This window comes from Mustela putorius, unplaced genomic scaffold (genome assembly GCF_011764305.1).
Source record: "Mustela putorius furo isolate JIRA1106 unplaced genomic scaffold, ASM1176430v1.1 tig00003836_pilon_pilon_pilon, whole genome shotgun sequence".
Taxonomy (NCBI): Eukaryota; Metazoa; Chordata; class Mammalia; order Carnivora; family Mustelidae; genus Mustela; species Mustela putorius.
The window spans coordinates 13,012,934-13,035,066 of record NW_025421989.1 but is presented as its reverse complement, the minus strand read 5'-3'; the positions used below and the strand labels follow the sequence as shown (position 1 = coordinate 13,035,066).

Genomic DNA, 22,133 nt, shown 5'->3' with positions numbered 1-22,133 from the left:
ACTGTGTTGCTGAAACGAGTAGTACTTTATATGTTAATTTTTTTAAGGAAATTTAAAAATTAAAAATGTTAATTTAAAAATTTTTAATTTAAAAAAGGATTAATTTTTTTAAAAAAGGAAAGAAAGACTTGCTGCATGGACTATGATTTCCTCTCAAGGTCATCTTGGTTCCTGGCTCATCCTTCAAAATAGTACATACAGGACCTGAGGTACACAGTGGCTAGTCCTTCCAGGAAGACCATCCCATCAAGGCCTCTAACCCTGCTGGAGTCAGCCATGCCAGGAAGACCGAGACTCCCAAGACCATCCAGCAGGATCAGCGTTCTTGTCCCCACAGCATATGGGTACGTCCCCTCACCTGACTTAATGCCTCCCACCCTCACCAACTCAACAAAGACTTCTACTGCGCACTTAACGAACTCAGGGCATGGGGCGCCTGGGTGGCTCAGTCGTTAAGTGCCTGCCTTCGGCTGAGGTCATGATCCCAGGATCCTGGGATCAAGCACTGCACTGGGCTCCCTGCTCAGTGGGGAGCCTGCTTCTCTCTCTTCCTCTACCCCTCCCCCTGCTTGTGTTCTGTCTTTCCTCTCTCCTTCTCAAATAAATAAAATCTTAAAAAGGAGAGAGAAACCTGTACCCCTGGGGATAAAAACATGTTTATAAAAAATAAAAAAAAATAAAAAAAAAAGAGAGAGAGAGAACTCAGCATACCATTAATCCCATAATCCCATAATGCCAGAAAATCCCATAGGTTCTCAACTTCATCTCTGAACATTCCTTCTCTTGCCTTAATTCAATGTTACTCAATCCCAGCTACACTTCAGAATCATGTGGGGAGCTTCTTAAAACTCCCAATGTCTGGACCTCCCACCACACCAAAATCTCTGGGGGTGGGACCCAGACCTCAGTAGGTTTAAAGCTCTCCCCCAGATGATTCCTGCGGGCACAATGTGAGTACCAATGAGCTAACTGACGCTCTGTGCTCTCCTGCCAGGGGCTGCTCCCCGGACAGAACTCTCCTATCAAGAGGCTCTTCCTCTCCCAAGGCTCTGGCACCACTGGGCCTCAATGGGCCTCAAGCGGGCAGGCCACTGGCTCTTCGCTGCCACATCCAAACACTAAATCTTTCTCCCCTAAAATCTGTCTTTCTAAATTTCAGACAGCTCCTTGAACACATGGGGATCTCTTGCATGCCTGTCTCCTTGTATTTGCTTTTTCTCTACGGTAATGCTCTGAACCCCTCGGCCATCTGAAAAGAAAAATTCTCTTGTTTAAAACTCATTTCACTGGTCACCTTAGCCCTTCCATGAAGCCCTCTTGGTCTAAGCTTAAAAGTACTGATCAAATGCTTCTTCCACAGTACTTTCATCCTACAGTGCTATTTTAGTACACTGCGTTGCCAGTGAGAAGCACTTGCTGTTCCAAGGTAAGCAATTAGTGGAATAAATAGGAAAATCCTGAGCACATTAGTCTACAGGGAGCCCCAATCATCAAATGTGGTGCTAATGTAAAACTGAAAAAATTATCCTTTGTACCAAAAAACTTTTTTAAATAAAGATTAGCACCCTAAGAAATTTGGCACGAGATCAATACTATTAAAGAGATTTAATTATTGGAGAACCAAACAGGCCCTTAGAGAACTGACATACAGGACGAGCACCAGCTCTGCAGATGGCATTTTCCTCAGTTTATACGCATATCAACAGTGAGCTACTAGTTTAACTCTCATGTTAACACGGCTCCATATAAAACAGTTAACTCTAACTGCTTTTTAGTCATCTGTGTTATAAATCAGTCTTTTTAAAAAAATTAATAAATAAATGTGTCACTTCTTAGGAGCTGAGCCAAAATACCATGCCCTGGTCCCTAGCCTGTCCTCAGGAAAACAGGGAACACAAACCATTTGATTCTTTATATATTCACTTGGTCCCTCTTGATTTTCCCTATAGTATGAAAAATAAAAAGATCTGCTTCTTTGAATTTATTCCTTTTCCTAACTCCAGGGCCCCATTTGTATAATTTACTCCAGATGTCCATATCATACTAGTGCTTAGTATTAAGGGCCAGCTAAACTGCATTTTATGCTAACACCTATACTTCATCTCTCTCACTTGATAAAAGTAGAGATATACTTCTAGCATATGTAGAAATGAGCTCTGTATACCTTTGTGAACACATATGCAAATGTACAAGTGCTTTTCTCTTACATACTTAAAACCTCGAAGGACATCACTGACTAGCCACATAGTTTTTTAAACAGTTGTTCCTTTGTAGGGAACAGAATGTCTTCTTGTTTATTATAATCTAGTCTTAAACATTTACCCATTTATCAAATTAAATAATATGAAAAATTTAAATCCAGGGGTACAGGGGTGGCTCAGTCAGTTAAGTGTCTGCCTTTGGCTCAGGTCATGATTCCCAGGATTCTGGGACTGAGACCCGCATCAGGCTCCCTGCTCAGTGGGGAGTCTGCCTTTCCCTCCATGCTTGAGCTCTCTCTCTCTCTCAAATAAATAAATATTTTTTTAAAGAAGGAAAATTTAAGTCCAAAGCCTTTTATCTTAATCTCGTCTCACAGCTACTGACAAATTAAAGATTTAAATTATACCAACCTTCCTTGTTTCTCCCCTAGGTACTATAGTTTAAGCCTTATTTGGGTGTATATTTTTTTTTCCAAAGTCAGATCGATTGCCTGTATATAACAAGGAACACTCAAGAAAATGTTTAACAGAGCAAAAGAAGAACTCAAAGTGCTTAAGTATGCCATAATAAAGCTTGCTGTGTGAAGTGGTAAAAATGACCTCATGAGAGAGTAAGGCAGAAGGAAAAGAAAAGCAAATTAAAAAAAACAAAAACAAAAACAAAATGACAACTAGAAATCCGAAGCTAACGTGTGGTAAACTCCCTTTTTCAGTGTCAACTCTTTCAGGGAAAACTACTGGTCTAAGATACAAAAATTTAACTTGAATCCCATACATAGAGAGGAGGTAACAGATGAAAGCAGTTTGGAAATGTTCTTAGCAGTATTTTAAAGCTGGTGGAGAATAACGTTCCCTAACCACCAAGCCCTCAGGGGACTGTTAAGTCTTGTATGAAGAAAGAAAGAGGTGAATGGTCATACACACAACGAAACTGCAAGCTTTACCAAAATTGACCAGGTTTCTTTACTAGGACTTCAAATCCTTTAATGAGCCCATATGCACGGTGACTCTCCACAAGCGGGTGCTGAGGTGGCAGCCTGCGGATTTGTCTTATCACAGAACCCGGTTCATCTCTCGCAGAAGACCGCTGTATCACAAGCGGTTTGAGAACGACTAGAATACGCAGGCGCCCCGCCCACATGGTTAGGTGGGCCTCTCCCAGGGCCATCAGGAATTGGACACGGCACAAGGACTAAATACAGTCACCTACTCAGCTCCCAGGATTTCCTCTGTTGAATGTGTGTGTCCCACTTACAGTGGAGGAAAAGATAGGAAGGAAGGGAAGTGACGAAGGGGTTTCCTGCCTGCCTTTGTTACACACCTGTTTCTGTAGTCGGAAATCTCCAAAGTTAGGCCGCTGAGGTGGAGGCTTGAGCTGAGCACTCCGCTCACTGTTTACATTGTGATGGGAAATCTGGCAGATGAAGAAGCAGCCTCATTCATTAACAGTGACTTGAGAATTCCCAGCCCCCATCACATCCTTGGTCACTAAGACCCCAAGCAGGCAGGAAGGCCACCTCAAGCAGGTCGGGTGAGGACTGCTGATAGCAGCAACGCATTTCACAAGCAGGAAGTCACTCCTGTTACTTGTATAGGAGAAGATACAGAGGTTGATCACAAAAGCCCTTTCAGACGGGTCTTCATGCATTCATCCAGGTGGCTCCCAAGCCCTAGTTTAAAACCAGTAGCTAGTAGGTAACTACCTCCAGAATGCCCACAATTTTGTTGTGACAAAGCCCAGGTCTGCTGTTGGTGCCAATCAGGAGTTTGGTCTCATCTAGGTCCTCCACAGGCGGCACGTGGTGAAAGCCTCACCTGCCAGAGCAGCAGATCACTGTCTTACTGTCTACACAGACCCTTCAGCTCCAGGGATGCGGGGGGGGCAGCGACCTTTAGGAGATGGACCTCATCTGGGAAGCTGGCTCTACCTATTTACTAGCTATGTCACTTTGGCTGACCTGTTTAACCCCTGTATGCTTCAATTTCCTCACCTGTAAGAAAATAAAGGATATTAACACCTACTTCATAGGATTTTTGTGAAGATTAAATAATGCATTGAAAGCACTTAGCACCGGGGCACCTGGGTGGCTCAATGGGTTAAAGCCTCTGCTTTCCGCTCAGGTCGTGATCCCGGGGTGCTGGGATCGAGCCCCGCATCTGGCTTTCTGCTCCACAGGGAGCCTGCTTCCTCCTCTCTCTCTCTCTGTCTACCTGCGATCTCCCTCTGTCAAATAAATAAATAAAAGCTTTAAAAAAAAAAAAAAAGAAAGCACTTAGCACCACGCCTGGTCTACTGCAGATGCTCAAGAAAAAGAGCTAGTAATTTAAATAAGCAGAAATTATAAACAGGGAAAAGCTTAGGGTGGAACTAAAGCTTGCCATTAGATAAACAACAGGGACTCAATAAATACTTGCTGACTGATTAATCCACAACGTTTAAAGCCAATCCTGGAGTATTAGAAAAGGGGCTCTCACTCGCTTATATGTGAGTCAGGAAGAACAGGGCTTTTCCTTGCCCTTCAAACAGAGGAAGGAAAGCAGTACTCACTGAGTCTGTACCTCAAGGTTGAATGAATGCTAAAGATGGTCTAATTCTCTAAAAGAAGGACAAGCAAATGCCCAAAATGGTTTCAGTGACTCAGCAAGTCCTAAGATGTGCCATATGGAAAAGTATGTTCTGAAGCATCTGGACCAATAAGGTAGAAACTAGGACTGTTAACAGAGAATTTCCCAACATTTTCTGCTGAAAGTTAGAGGGCCTTTAAAGACAGAAAGTCTCTTCAGCAGCGATGAATGAAAGGAAGGATCTGTAGTGCCCTTTACACACTCTGCAGTTTGCAGCTTGCTTCTCATTTCCAACTCTACAAGGAGTGTTGATGAATAAGACCATAGTAGCACATATAAATGAGGCAGAATTAATTCACAAGTGAAACAGATTTTGGTGACACATTCTCCCAAGTCCTGCTGTTTCAGCTTATTGTTCCAAAGAAAATACCAACCTAAAGATAAAGAAAGCACTGTAGGCCCAAACCACAGCATGAACACCATGGTGACAACCATTAATTATGAAGAATTAACACAGCTCCTAAAATACCGATGACAATATATACACCCAAACTGTACATACTATACAGAAAAACCATGTCCCCCATCCCCCAACTGAAGAGTCACCCATTCTTCTTTCTCTATCTGAAAGCAACATGCAACCCTTGATGGCTAAAGGGAAACCAGTATGCATTGCTTATTGAGGAAACTTTCCCTTTCCCACATGAGGTTGGGGGACTGGAGAGATAAGAAGAAATGCAGCTACTCTCTATACTCTCTGTCCAGACGTCATCTTGGGAATGTGACCGGCCAGTTCTGTGGCTACCAACCCTTGCAAAAAAAGCACAGTGGTAGGACAACTTTGCTATACCCAAGAGTTCACAGAAATCAACTTCTGTTTCCTACCTGTGATGGACAAGGTCTTGGAGGGAGCGCAGGTGGTGGAGGTAACAATCCTGACTTAGTAGCTGAAAAGAAAAACACATACTGTTAAGAATTACCAAAAACACATCGGGTGCTGCACCCAGGGTGGAGTCTGCTTGAGATGGTCTCTCCCCCTCTCCCTTTTCCCCTCCTCACCTCTCACATAAATAAATATTTTTTTTTAAAAATAGAGTTACCAAGAACAAAACAAAATACCCTTTCCACTTTTTAACTAGGAATACCAATTGCCCTTAACATTTAACTAGGAATACCAATTGCAGTTAACATGTTTAGGTTATTAAAATCCATCAGAAGGCTTAATTTAAAAAAAAAAAAAGGAGTACATGATATTTCTAATCACTTTTTCATTTTCATCCTACCTACCCCAAATCCAATTATTTATATAGGCTGTTTTGATTAAGACAGTATAAAACAGTAAGGAAAAGACACCCTCTGATCAACCCAGCATGGGAAAGGCAGTCAATCCCTCATTATCCTGATGTTACTTGTTTAGTTTCAAATAATCTAGGCCCTTTAGTTCCTCTAACATGTCTCCCTCTCTCTTGGCCATTACACTACTCATTAGGTCAGCAAGTGGGCTACAGAAACGAAGGGCGCCAGAGTGCCCACAGCCAGCTCCGCTGCCCTGTCAGCTACCGGGTCTGACGGCAGCAGGGAGGCCGGAAGAGATGGGACTAAATGATGTTGAGAGACACTTCAAAGATCTCCATTTCCTTTTTTCTCCCTGATCCTTATTAGCAGAAATAAAATCTGTTCCTACAATAATCCGGCCCCATTTAGAGGATGTTTTGAACAAAAGTCTCAGTCTAATTTTTTTTAATTTTGTGAGATACAGAGAAAATTTGAATTAAGCCAAGAATGTCTGGGTTGTAACTAAATGAAAATAAACATCTGCTAGAGTGAATCATAAATAAAGCTCATGATCACACACAAGAAGTAAGTTTATTATCACACACTGGCAAGTTAAACCATATTCATTACAAAGTCCTTAAAAAGCACACCATGCTCTATTTAACCATACCTAGTGTACTGGTGATTCTGTAATATGTGTGCTAATATTTGGACAATTTTCTGTGACTTAAAAATAAGTCATAGCAATGTGCCAAGAACATGAAAGTTTTTGCAAATCACTTTTGATCTGACCTAGCTAGATCAGACGAGCCAGAAGATGGAGTCTGGGACTTTCCACCAAGGTAACTGAAGAGTAATTTCATAGAGATTTGCATTCTGAGCCAATGCACGGATCTGGTACAACCATGTGGGCCCATCAGTGATTTCTCTCAATCTGTCTTTCATTAAAATTTATGAAACACATCAGTGGGTCAAAACTCCAGAGGTGGTGAGACCTTAACAGCCTTCGATAACAAAGCATATAGCAGCAGAAAAACAAAAGCCTCAGAAATTATCCATCTCAGGGCCATTCTGTACTCCAAAGGTCCTCAGGATTGGGCCTTTAAATTACCGGTTTCTGTAAAAACAAAATTTTTTAAAAACTACATATGCTTTTAAAGCAAAGGCCTTGCACCGGAACAAAGTGTGTTTTTAACAAAAGAGGACTTATTAACACAAAGAAGACTAAGAATTGATAAGCCATTTAATTAACCAAACTTCTGCTTCTAGCAAGAGGGAATAACAAAGATGAGATTTACCCTCCTATTTGAAACAGCCGAAAACAAACACGGTTTTTATATGAAATCACAGTTTTTAGACACGAGACCAAAATATATAAAACAACAGTTTTCAAGACACTAGGAAATTTGGCAGCAAAAGACAGTGATCCCTGAGAGACAGGAAACCAATCAATTGAGTCATATGACTCACTCTCCCTGCTTAGTGTGCTCAGATAGAGGATCTGCCTCCAGATGCATGTCTGATTCATTTCATTTTTACTATTTTTTTTTAATTTAAAAAATGCCTTATTTTTGTAAAAGATGATATGAGGGTGTTTCTGAATATACTTTTGGATAAAATCCTATCACCTATGAATATTCACAACAATTTGGTTTCTTCTTTTCGGTACCTTTATCTACTTTTGTTTTTTATCTTACTTACCTGGCTAGAAAATCTACTGTAAAGTTGACTTATAATAATCATATGGGCATTGTTATTGTCTCTTGATCTCAAAGGGAAGGCTCTCCTTATTTCAACATTAACTGTGATATTTGCTATAGGTTAGTATAGAAACCCTTTAAGGGATTATGAAAATTCCCACCTACTATTATTTTGAGATTTTTTTTAATAACCTGTTGAGGCATTTTAACCAAAGCTGCATGTCCACCCACTGAGATGATAGTATTTGCCCCTTACAATTAGTTAAAATGATAAGTTAGATCATAAATTCTTAAGTATTCAAACACCCTTGCTAACCTAGGATAATTCCAACCTGGTCAGGTTTTTATACCCACTAGATTTAGTTGGCTAATACCCTGTTTAGGATTTGCCAACTATATTCATAACTGAGACTGATAAGTGGGTTTCCTTTCACATATGATATCTGGTAGGTTTGATTCGGTTGGAGAGTGTTCCCCATCTATACTCGGGAACAGGTGGCTACCGCTCAATGTCAGGTAGAACTTGACAGCAGATGTATCTGGGCCTGGAGTTTTGCTTGAAACAAGATTTTTAATGACTTCATTTCTTTAACTATTACAGGATTATTTAGACTTTCTAATTCTTAGGTCAGTTTTGGTAAATTATATTTTTCTAGACATTTATTGTCTAAATGTCCATATTTATTGCCATAAAGACCTTCCCATGCCCTCCTCTACTCATCTTCATCTCCGCGCACATAACTCTTGTTTTCTACTGCTAATGCTGTTTGTATCATCACTGTAGTTTCCCTTCATTGAGCTTACCTGACATTTTCCCATTTTATTACTCTTTTCAAAAAGCCAGCTTTCCTGAGCCTCTGTATTGTCTGCTTGCTTTGTGTTTCATTAATGCCTGTTCATCTCCTTGTATTTTCTCTCTTTGGGCTTATCCTATTCTTTTTGTAGCTTAAATTACTTAACTGATTGCATTTCTTCTTTTCTAATGTAAGCATTTAGTGTTACAAATGGTCTTCCAGGTGTCACAGGTTTTGATATGTTCTCATTCAGTTTTAAAGTCTTCCTAGTTTCCATTACAACCTCTTTTACTATCGATATTATCTTTTGTCTGAAGTTTATCCTTTAGAACTTCCTTCATGGTTAGTCTGTTAGGACCAGCTTAGTCAGTTTGTGTGACTGAGAAGTCTTTATTTTACCCTTATTCTTCAAAGAGTAGTTCACTGGGTATAGATTCCAGATGGACAGCTATTTTCTCAGAGCACGTTAAAAATAATATTTCGCTGTCTTCTGGCTTCCATTATTGCTGGTGAGAAGTCATGTGTCTATAGAACCATTGTTTTCTCGTTAAGTAGTCTGTCTTCTCTCTGGTTGCTTTTGAAATCTCTTTGCACTTTTCTGCAGTACCGAACTTGACACTGAGTCTGCCTATTTCTTCATCCTCTTTTTCTTTCATAACCTACTGAGCTTCACTAGAGTTTCTGAATCATGTGGCATCCTGTTCATCCTGGGAAATTCTAAGTGATTCTCCAAATATTGTCTTTCTGCCATTTTCTGTTACCTCTCCTTCTGGGGTTCTTTGTCTCAACCGTGTTGGGTTCCGGATAATTTTCTAAGATCTACTGTTACATTAACCAATTCCCTCATCAACTGTGATTAATGTCCTGTTAATCCAGTCCTCAAGTTTATTTTAATGACTGTTGCCTTTCTAGTTCTATTTGATCTGTTTTCAAAACTTTTTTCATTTTTATAATTTCTTGGCTACATACTTATTTTTTCTGTCTCCTTTTCTTTCAATTTATCAAACATATTTATGTAATAATCTGTGTCTGATAATCCTACAATCTAAGGGCTTCGTATTTACTACCCTTTTGTTGCTCCTGCTAGCTCTGTCTCCTTGTGTTCCATTTCCTAGAGTGCTTGGTGACCTCTGACTCCAAATGCACATCCCTTGGAACTTCACCTGTAGGAACTGGGCCCTGTGTGCAAAGTGGGTTCCTCCTCTACTGTCCGCCAGAAACTCAAAGGTGCTTATCAACCTGGGATCACTTGAAACTAAAAGCTTGGCTTGATACGTATAGGATTCCCAGTCTCTGCTGTCCTGAATTTTATTAAATGTCCTATAGCAAGACTTTTGAGTCTAGATACTAGTTGAATATTTGCAACTAAACTCACTCTTACATCATTAACATAATAGTGAAAAGAACTTTTTAAATTTTCTCTGGGAAAATAGATGAGTGGCTGATAGCTAAATGAGCAGTAGAGAAAACAGACAATAACCAAGGTGTACCAAAGAAACCCCTCAGTTCTCAAGAACTGAGGACATCAAACTCCTCTGGAAGTAAGGATGAAGAAAGCAATAAGAAGTAAAGAAAATGAACTAATCGTGAATCCTATTTCCTACCCTTTAAAAGGGCATACCTTGACCATACCCTTGAAGGTCAGGTTCCAGCTACACCTCATGCAGGTTTGGGCTTCAGGAACCCTGCTCTTGTGGTCCCCTCTGCCTGCAGTGTCCATGCCCTAACCCTACTCCACCTGGATAACTCAGAATATAGTAAGTGTCCAATAAATATCTCTTTGAACTAACATAAGAACTACAGGGCCATGATCCATCCCCGTGTTGGAAAAAAAAATTAACTGAAGCCTTTTAGGAGCAGTTGGATCCTAAGATTTTTTTCTCACATTCTCATCATGTTTCCCACTCCAGCAAAAGGCTAGAAGTATCCTTCTTCTCCAGGGAGGACACCAGGCCCAGATGAAGGCAGGGGGCCATATTGAAAACAGGGGGATCTAGTATATGTATACATTCTGGATGGTGAGACTGCCATCCCTCTTCCTCTCTGCTCCCAGACTTTTGTATCCAGAGGTTAAAAGAAGTGCTCCAGGGAAATGGACCAGCCAAGAAGGAAGATATAGATAACAACATCAAGAGATCTCCAACAAGATGACCAAATCAGATCATTCCACTACGAAACCCACAGATGGCAAGTCCTATCCATTTATCCATATATTCCAATCAGTTTTTTATGCCCTTTCTTAAACAGAAACAGATGATGAAGTATTATAAGATATCTACATAAAAATCTCTAAAATAGTACAATAGGGGAAAAAAGGTTAATCTCAAAGATACAGATTAGACCCTAATAGGGGAAAATTCTTCAATGTATATTAGCATCATCATAATGATCATTCTGTTTATATTCTAGAACTACTTAAACATTTACTATGTATCAAGCATTGTGAGGTACTGTGAAAATATCAGTGAAAAAAAAACAACAGGAAAAAAAGCTCTACCCTCACGAAGCTTTATTTTATTTACTAAGAAGATCGCTAATGGGATGGGAATAAGGAGTGAAATTTCTCAAAGTTATCAGGGAAATCCTCAGTAAGAGATAAGAGATGTTATTTGCAAAGATGAAATACTCAAGATGTTGCTGAAAAAAAGAAGAATAGTAAAATAATTAAAAAGAGAATCTGAAAATTAAAAACATGATATCAGAGGAGTACCTGGGTGGCTCAGTGGGTTAAGCCACTGTCTTTGGCTCAAGGCATGGTTTCAGGGTCCTGGGATTGAGCCCCACCACACATTGGGCTCTCTGCTCAGCAGGAAGCCCGCTTCCCCCTCTGTCTGCCTGCCTCTCTGCCTACTTGTGATCTCTGTCTCTATCAAATAAATAAATAAATCTTTTTTAAAAAAACATGATAGTAGAAAGGAAAAGCTTAATAGAAAGATTCAAAGATAATCTAAGGAGATCTTTTTTTTATGGATTTATTTACTTATCTAGGAGGGAGGGGAGGAGAGAGAAAGAGAGAGAGGGCATGCACATGTGAGTACAGAGGGGAGAAGCAGAGGGAGAAGGAGAGTGTGAGTCCCAAGCAGATGCCACACTGAGCATAGAGCCCAACATGGGGCTCAATCCCACGACCCTGAGATTATGACCTGAGCCAAACCAAGAGTGTGCCACCCAGGCACCCAACCTAAGGAGATCTTTTTAAAAAGCAGGATAATATCCAAATAAAATTCCACAAAAAGAGAGAACATTGCAGGGAAAAAAATCACATAGTCTAAGAAAACTACCCAGAAATGAAGACTAGGGCTTTCTAAACTAGAAGAGCCCACTGAGTACCCAGAACAATGGAAGAAAACAGACCCATGGAAAAGCGCATATGAAATTTCAAAATACAGGAGTTAGAAGATTCTACAAATGTCCAGCAGGGGATGGAAGAGGAGGGCAGGCCACATCCAAAGGATCAAGAGTCCAGAAAGTTTTAAACTTTTAATACACCACTGAAAGCTAGAATTCACTGGAGCAATGTCATGAAAATTCTGAAGAAAACTGATTTCCAACCGATGGTTTAATACCCAAATTAGTAGCCAGCTTCATGGTTCAATTGAAGGCATTCTTAGACATTCAGGGGCTTATATTGAGCTCTATGTACCTTCTCCAAAAAAAGCTACTCAAGGATGTGTTCTTCCAAAGCAAGAGAGTAAACCAAAAAAGAGCAAGGCACAGGATAAAGGAGTTCCAACATGGAAGAAGAAAAGAATCGTTGGATGACAGAGAAGGGAGATGCCATGATAAGAACTATGTATCAGGCATGGAAGACAATCACTCTACATTTCTTCAAACAGATGAAACCAATACCTGTGTCAGAATTTCAAGAGGAACTTTAGAAAATTGAGGCAGTCTACAGTTGCTTCAGGGGCAAGTACATTGAAAAGAAACAAGCTGATTATGCACTCCAGGGCCAACAAAAATCCGTGCAAGTAGGAAAAGTAAATAATTTACTATATGGCTTACATTGCCATAAGAATAATATAAACACTAAATACTGATCTAACCCAAATTCTACCAACTGTACTGAGAGGGTGAAGGAGGAGAAAAGGTGCTAGAAGGGAAAGGCAGCAGATGATGACTAAAACTGAAAAGTCAACATGAGGTTATATAGATATGTTATTTTAAAATGTGAGATACCAAAAAGATATAAACAATTCTGTAGCAGAGCGTATTCTTGCAAGTCTTGAGCAGTATCAGTGGTCTCGGAGGCACTCCCCAAACTCCAGTTTGTTCCCGCAGTTCAGCATGGAGGCCTGGGGCCTTTCCTCTCCACCATATCAGGGCATCAGCTGTGATTAGTCACTTTTCCAGCTCTTTCCCCTCTCTTTCCACAAGTCCCGTCCACTGACCCACAGTTGAGAGAAGGCAAAACTAAGAGTACCCACCCACTTCACTTCACTCGAGATTTGGAGGTTCAGAAAGAAATCTCAATATTTGCCTACACACACACATGGCTTCTAGAAGGAGGCAGGCAGAGTCACGCCTTGGATTTTCCCTTAGCTGCTGCTACTCTCAAAAAAAGAAAAAAAAATGACATTAGCTCACTCATCTTTCCTTATTTGGTTTCTGCTGAAAAATCTCTTCTATGTGTTCATGACTCTTCCTTTAACAGTAGGTGATACTAATCTAGCTTCATTCTACCAAGTTTATGTCTGATTCATATTTTTACCTCCCAGAGCATCTAAACATACTGCCTTGGGTGTATTAAGCATTCATATGGTGAATTTAGTAAAATATCTCCTCTTATAATAGTTCCAGTCCATTCATGATTTTATCTTTTTTTCCATTCGTGATTTTAAAGTGGATTCGACTATTTTATCCAGCATGCTCTAATCAATTTAAAAAAGAGAAAGGGGCGCTGGGTGGCTCAGTCAGTTAAGCATCTGTCTTCAGCTCAGGTCATGATCCCCGGGTCCTGGGATCAGCCTGCATCCAGCCCGCATCAGGCTCCCTGCTCAGTGGGGAGTCTGCTTCCCCCTTTCCCTCTGCCTGCTGCTCCTCCTACTTGTATTTACTTTCTGTCAAAGGAATAAATAAAATCTTCAAAAAATAAAAATTAAAAAGAGAGAAAAAGTATACCTTCATGCAAAGCAAAACTGAAAAACCACTTTGGCTGAGTAATCTAGTGTACACATGCAAAAGATGAAAACATACCTACAACAGTAACATCTGCTTTCCTAGAAGGAAAGAGAAGGAAAGAAGAGGAGAGGAAAACACCTTTGATGCATACATTGAAAGCTTTACCATACATGTGAAGCAATCGCAGATTTATTCCTAAGTCTCACGTTAATAAGGTAGAATACCAGATATCAGCAAAGTTTTGTAAAATCAGAAAATTTTATAAATGTAATCAGGGAAAAAATGATACCCAAATCCTCAAAATCAGATGTAGAAGTTCATGAAAGAAACTGCCATTTAATCCTAAACTCAGAAAATACAGTAACAGTAACAGAAAATACAGTAATAGGTGTTTATTAAATTTATTGAAAGATGTGCATTTTCTAGCACTGATCTGCTGATTCTCAGGCTCCTGCTATCTTCATCCAAAACTTCAACCTCTTAGATTTTTTTATCTTTTTATTATGCTTAGAAATTTCCAGACAAAATATTATCCATATATGTGACTGTCTATACTAATTTCCCTCAGATCTTTACAAAGCCCAAAATCAATGATTTAATGAAAATATGTTCCAAATTACTAAGTAGAAATAAAGCAGCCAATGTGGCAACTGAAAGCTGCAAGGAACAGAAAGCCAATTCTTTGGGGGAGAGAACCTTGAAATAACTTCAGCTGTGAAAAGGCCTCCCATCCCCCCAAACTATGAATATTTTATGAAGAAAATAAAAGCATTCAAATGCCAAAGGAAAAAAAAAAACACTTAAAGGATGGAAAATGTTGAAGGGAGCCTGCCAGTGGGACCTGCACTTTTGACTATCAATCAAGTAGAGAGTTAGCCATATGTAAAGCTTCAAGGATTTGTCAGTGAGGACCATTCTTCTTCTTGGCAAGTTCATTAAAATGGTGATTTCTTTGTAATAGAAAATGTACTTTCTTTCCTTACTACTCACAAAAGCATGTGTGAGCCTACGCCTATCCCCTAATCACCCAGTTACACACAGTGATGGGTTCACAGGTCATATACACCTACAAATATGATAAAATGTTTGCCAGGAGTAGTTTTCCAAAAAGAGCTGCTTCTATCCCCTGATAACGCCCCACACCCCCCTCCCCCCGCCACCAAACCCACAACCTCATTAAATTCTCTGCTAAACACAACAATTATTTTTTACCAGTTAAAAGACAGGAATTTACACATAACTTGGAATTGTTCACCAGGGAAAATATTAATGGCTGAGTTTAGAAAAGTAATGAGACCAAATTCAATTCTTCCACTTCGCAGATGAGAAAATTAAGGCCTGGGGAAGTAAAACGACGTCCCCAAAGCTACTATGAGGCAGCAATCAGCATCACATTTTGATCCTACAGGACAGGTAATGGTAAAGAGCAAAAAAGGGCACTGAGATAGGGGAGAAAGAGCTGGACAGGTGTTATTGTATGTCCAGGGAATAAGCATGTCAGAAGGCTGAAAGTAAGAAAAGTACTGCAACTTCAAGGAACTAAAATGATGCTTCTGAATATGCTACATGCCACAAACTCAAATAAATGAGTAGATGCTAGACACTATCTTAAAATATGTCACTGTAGCAAATATTTAGCCTTCTAAGTCACGTGATTATCTCTTCACAAGACTACATATGACTGCCTTGCTTTAAAAAATATTCGGTGTAGTACTACCATAAGGACATAGAGATCAACAAACAGAACAGAGAGTCCAGAAAGAAACCCTTAAATTTACAGTCAAGTGATTTTCAACAAAGGTGCCACGGCAACTCAATAGGAGTTTTTTTCAACATGCAGGGCTGAAACAACTGGATATCCACATATAAAGAAATGAACTTAGACCCTCAGCTCACACTACAAACAAAATTTAAATAAAAACGGACTCGAGACATGAATATGAGCGAACATTGTAGTATTTTTAGAAATAAATAACAGAAAAGCTTCAAGACATTAGGTTAGGCAAAGATTTCTTAGATGTGACACCAAAAGAACATTCTAAACAGGAAAGAATTGATAAACTGTACTTCACTGAAATGCAAAACTTTTTTGCTTCAAAATACACCACTAAGAAAATGGAAAGACAAGCCACAGAATGGGAAGAAAATATTTGCAAATTACACATCTGATAAAGGCCTTGTATCCAGAATACACTAAGAACTCCCGAATACACACTCAACAATAAAAAGGTAAACACCATCCCCCCACCAAAAGACATACACCCAATTTAAAAGTGGGCAAATGATTTCAGTAGACATTTCATCAAAGAAGACATAGAAATCATTAATAAGCACATGAAAAGATGCTCAAAATCATTAGTCATCAGGGAAACAAATCAAAACCACAACAAAAAACCACTTCACACCCAGCAGGATAGCTATAATTTAAAAAAAAATAGTAAGCATTGGTAAAAATGGGAAGAAACAGTAACCCTTGCACACTGCTGGTGAAAATGTAAAATAGTATGGACACTTTAGAAAACAGTTCAGCAGTTTCTTAAAGTTACCATACACCCAGTAATTCCACTCCTAGGTCCTGTGCCAAGAGAAATTAAAACATATGTCCCACAAAGACCTGTATGTAAGTGTTCACGGTAGCATTATTCCTAACAGGCAAAAAGTATAAACAACTCAGGTGTCCATGAAACTGAAGACTGGCGAGACAACACGTGGTATGTACATACGACGGGACGCTATTCCACAATTAAAAAATGAAGTACTGATACATGCTACAACTTAGATGAACCTCGAAAACGTCACATAAAGTTTAGTAAGCCAGACACAAAGACCACATATTTATGATTTCATTTATAGGACATTTCCAGAAACGCAAATCTATAGAAACAGGATGTAGATGACTGGTTGTCGGGAGCTGGGCATGGGGATTGACTGTAAAGAGTCATGGGGCATACTCCTGGGGTGCTGAAAATGTTCTGAAACTGGATTATGGTGACAGCACAATTTGATAAATTTACTGTCAGTTACTGAGTTGTACACTTAAAATGGATGAACTTTATGGTCTGAAAATTATACCTCAATAGTTTTTTTTCAAGCTAAGGGTGGGGGGAAAAGTATAATTAATCATATGGGAGAGGGAACACAGATGAAACAAAATGGGCCATAGTTGATCACTGTTGAGGCCAGGGATTCAGTATGCGATTCCTTTCCTTTTTTGTAGATATTTAACACAAGAATTTGAATAACAATTTATATTCATAATAACAATTTTTGATAATCAAAAAAAAATAAATTCCTAAGATCTCCCAGTATTTATGAAGGCAAAACTTTCTTTCCTGTCTCCCTAAAGAACCTCAGGGAAATTGGTCCAATACTGTAAATCACATAAAAGAAAAGACAGAAAAACAGTATTAGTTTCTTGCTTATTGGGCCCCATATCTATTCTTTAATATATCTTTTAACTTCAGATGAATTACTGCCTGTAGAAAAACAGTAAGGTGTGCCCCCCAAGTTAAATTAATACAGACTGCTTTCTCTGATACAAAATCTGTTGTAACAGAAACTTGAACAAAGAGGATTCCGATGGAGAACAAAGCAATTGCATTTTCTGGATCTCAGTCTCATCTCCTGTACTATGTGAGAGGTGGCCAAGATGTCACGCATGTTGTCTTTTAGCACTGACAGTCTATGATTTTATAATTCATTTGCTAGTTTTTTCTAGTAACTCCTTCTTCTTGCACCACAGGACATGTGATACATGTCCCAGACAGAGACCTAGGTAGAGTTAAGCAACAAAAATGCATGAGAATGACTTTGGTTAAGGTCAAGTTTCATTTCTCGTATTACTTTTACATGAATGTGTTACTCCTAATTATTTTACTATGAAACTCCATAGGTTGGTTAAAAATGTTGATGTCTGTGCGTCTTCGATGGAAGGCAAGCAGGCAACTTGGAAAAAGATTCTATTATCTTGGTAAGGTCTCTTTTCTACCATGAATTTGAAAAATGTGACATATAGTCAAACCAACATCTAAGTCTGAAACACTTCAAAGTGAGTTTGTGATGGACAACTACTCCAAACCAGTGTCTCAGTCACTCCACCTTTTGCAATCTGGATTAACCCTACCACTCCAATGAACTGTTCTAACGCTTCCTAAGAACATGGTTTGCGAACTCCTTCTACCCTAGCCTCCATTCTTTTTGGTCAGTCGGCAAACCTTAGACTTCTGGTCTCCACTTATTCCTGAAATACACTCCTCCCTGAGCATTCCAGGCCATGGTGCTTGTCCCTTACTGAATTCATGTGCTCTCATGGTTTTACGTCTAGCTGTTAAGACAAAGGAATTTGGTGTTTACATAGAAAGACCTGAAAAGTTTTAAATAGGGAAGTGACATCATAGCTGAGCTTAAGAAAATTAATCCTGCTGCTCTATGAAGGAAAGAACAAAGCAAGCAAATCAGACAGGAGATTACTATAGTAGTCTTCAAGGCAAATGGTAGTAAGAAGTGAACCAAGGCAGATATCAAAGAAAAATCAACAGAATTTGGCTCCAAAAATTATATCCATCCTTCAAAGGCTAGCTCAACAGCCTGTACAACCATTCCAACATATCTATAGATCATCCCAGTTAGAAACCACCCAGACACAGCACTGTTCTCACATATAACTGTAACACTGATTAGCAGAAAGTGAGGCCATATCCATATTCCTCTTACAATTCTCCACAGCACCTAGTACACAGTAAGTGTTCAATAAATATTGATTAAATGATAAGACACTTTTGCCGGTCACTATTACTGAAGTCTATTTCAGTTTGCATTAAACTCTCTAAACTCAAATGCACATACTGAGAACACTATTGCTTTTTTGTTGTTTTTCTTTTTAGAGAGAGAGCATGTATGAGTGGCATGAGGGCAGAGGGAGAAGGAGAGACAGAAGCTTAAGCTGGGTGTGGAGCCCAACACAAGGCTTGATCTCATGACCCTGATATCATGACCTGACACAAAATCAAGAGTCAGATGCTTAACCAACTGAGCCACCCAGGCACCCCAAGAATTGTGTCATTTTATGGTATTATTCAGCTCACAAGTTTTGTAACAATTGTAAGCAAAATGTCTAACAATAGATAAATAGGCAAATAAACTAAGGCCCAAATTAATAAAGGTATAAGAAATGAGAGGAACACCATTTTGTAACTACCAATGAAATAATGGACCTAAGCAGCAGTTTGCTGAAAACAGCTCATCCCAGCTTATGAGAGCCAACTGTATACATATGTTCCAGCCCTCATTTAGTGACACATCAGTAAGAATAAAAGTGGCTGTGGCAGGGATGTTTATACCATAAAAATCAGTAAATAGCCAGGTAAACATTTACCAACACACCACTGGATGCGGGCAATGAGGATCACTGATAAAATGATTATCTGAGCAGCTGCTGGGGATCTCTGTCATAACGGATAAATCAGGCTAATATTTCGTGAACCCACTGATAAACTGAACATCACAAAAATGGAGCCATTAGATATCAGAGACCTCCTAATGTGATGCAGTAGAAAATACACAGTATCACTAGGAACTACTCTTGCTAAAAATAGAGTGTGATTCTAAGCAAGCCTAGATCTAACCAGCCAGTTTGTAAGAAATACAAAAGATGGAAGAACATACATGATTAAGGTTTAGCAATTTTTTTAAAAGATTTTATTTATTTATTTGACAGAGAGAGAGATCACAAGTAGGCAAAGCGGCAGGCAGAGAGAGAGAAGAAAGCAAGCTCCCTACTGAGCAGAGAGCCCAATGCGGGGCTCAAGCCCAGGACCCTGGGATCATGACCTGAGCCAAAGGCAGAGGCTTACCCCACTGAACCATCCAGGAGCCCTGATTAAGTTTTTGTAAAAAGGCCTTACCAATTAGAGATACATATAAAGTATGTATGAAATTATATAATATCTGGCAGTTGATCTGGGGATGGAGATTTTCTATTTTTACATAAATCTGAAGTTTTCCATAATACAGTTTTTAACAAGGTAGCCAGTATATAGAATGTATATAAAAGAATGGCAAAATTATCAGTACAGACATGGATAGATCTCCAAGAAATAACAAATTCTGGAAAAGCACAGGGGAAACATGTACAATGTGATGTCAATTATTTTAAAGACAAAAACCATGAAATTGATGTTATAAATGGATTAGAAAATGTCAGAAGGATACCTTCCCTGGGGAGGATACCAGGCTTGGTGGAAATGAACTTAAGGGTCAGATTTGTAATGTCTGAATTTTACAAAAATTCAAATGAGGCTTTTATTTTTAAATTTGAGAGAGAGAGAGCAAAGAGAGAGAGAGAACTTGTGTGGGGCAGGGAGAGGGGAAGAAAGGGAGAGAAACTCAAACAGACCCCATGCTGAACATGGAGCCCAATGAAGGGCTTGGTCTCATGACCTTGAGATCATGACCTAAAATGAAACCAAGAGTCAGACACATAACCAACTGTGCTACCCAGGCGCCCCTATTCAAATTAGAATTGTAAGCCAACTGCCCAGGTGTGGAGCTGAATCTCAGTTCTCAGCTGGCTAGTGAAGGAGGATGAAGGCTGCAACCAACAGGAGTAATAGCACTGTGCCTTCTGCCCCTTCTTAAGAATTCAACATCCAGGGACACCTGGGTGGCTCAGTCAATTAAGCATCTGACTCTTTATCTCAAATTCAGGTCTTGATCTCAGAGTTGTGAGTTCAAGCCATACGTTGGGCTCCATGCTGAGTCTTGAGCCTTCTAAATTAAGGGGGAAAAAAAGAATTCAATGTCCAGCATAGGCAGCTGAATAGAGACATGACTACCAAATATCTGGCCAAATGGAGAAGTTGGGAGATGCAAGTGGGGTAGAGAGAAGAGAAATACTTGTCCCTTCTTAAGGCAGTGGAGTGTAGGCCCTAGCATTGGGTGATGCGAGCTTAAAGCTCAGCACCACCATCTAGGAGCTCCATGACCTTAGCCAAATTAACTTTTGCTCCTCAGTTGCTATTTCTCTAAAGCGGGGATACAACAACACCTACCTCATTAGGTAGGTGTTATCCTTACAATAACTGGAGACAATGCATGGAAAGTGCTTTAAATGTGTACCCTGTACCAAGTAAGCCTCAAATTCACTATGTATCTAGTGCTAGGTGTTAAAAAAGAGCCTAAAAACAACTCTAACAAATAGGGAAATTTGGCTTGGACACTATACTGACAGGTAAAGAATATACTACTCAGGCAACCTGGGCGGCTCAGTCAGTTAAGCAACTGTCTTCGGCTCAGGTCATGATCTCTGGGTCCTGGGACTGAGCCTTGTATTGGGCTCCCTGCTCAGTAGGAAGTTTGCTTCTCATCCTCTCTCTCCCCCTCCCCATCACTCACTCTCTCTCTCAAATAAATAAAATCTTTAGGAAAAAGAAAGGATATACTACTGATAAAGTAACTAGATCAACTGGTTTCACATATGAGAGAAAAAGTACAGTTGAATGCAAGCAGTCAGTAATGATTCCTTAAATGCTTTCCAAACACTAAAAGGGAGTCCCTCCATGATTTGTAGTAGCTGCATGATTAGTTAAGCAGTTAGAAGTCCAATAGTATGCTACCAAACTCACTAAGTTAAGGATAAAGATGTGTCCAGACAACTAACACACAAATTCAACAAGGCTACAAGATAGACCAATAAATAAAAACCAATTACATTTCTATACACCAGCAATGAAGACTGCAAAAAATGAAATTAAGAAAACAATTCCCTTTAGGCTAACATCAAAATAAACAAAACACTTAAGAATAAATTTTTACAAGTACAAAACTTATTTGTGAAAACTACAAAATATTTAAAGACTTAAATAATGAAAATATATCCTGCGTTCATGGATTAGAAGACTTAATATTGTTGGGGTGCCTGGGTGGCTCAGTAGGTTAAAGCCTCTGCCTTTGGCTCGGGCCATGGTCTCAGGGTCCTGGGATTGAGCCCCGCATCAGGCTCTTTGCTTGGTAGGGAGCCTACTTCCCCCTCTCTCCCTCTGCCTGCCTCTCTGCCTACTTGTGATCTCTGTCAAATAAATAAATAAAATCTAAAAAAAAAAAAAAGAAGAAGGAGACTTAATATTGTTAAGATGGAAAACATTACATTGTATGCCATAAATATGTACAATTTTTATTCGTCCGTTAGCCTCATTATAAAGTTGGGGGGAAAATACTGTTGAGATAGCAATACTAACCAAACTGATCTAAAGAGTCAGTGCAATCCCTACTAAACTCCCAGTTGCCTTTTAAAAAAAAAAAAAACACAAAAAACAGGGGCGCCTGGGTGGCTCAGTAGTTAATCCTCTGCCTTCGGCTCAGGTCATGATCTCAGGGTCCTGGGATTGAGCCCCACATCAGGCTCTCTGCTCGGCGGGGGGCCTGCTTCCTCCTCTCTCTCTGCCTGCTTCTCTGCCTACTTGTGATCTCTGTCTGTCAAA

At 39.6% G+C, this 22,133-nt stretch overlaps 1 protein-coding gene across 4 annotated transcripts in view; it reads right to left on the bottom strand.

Moving 5' to 3' along the window:
• The window catches only part of REPS2 (RALBP1 associated Eps domain containing 2), a 229,191-nt gene that overhangs the window by 62,386 nt on the left and 144,672 nt on the right, over positions 1-22,133 (bottom strand). For all 4 annotated transcript variants that reach the window (XM_004758909.3, XM_045089340.1, XM_013059620.2 and 1 more), the window contains one exon: positions 5,652-5,713. In XM_004758909.3, the coding sequence (XP_004758966.2) occupies positions 5,652-5,713 (62 nt within the window). The remainder of the gene's footprint in view (positions 1-5,651; positions 5,714-22,133) is intronic.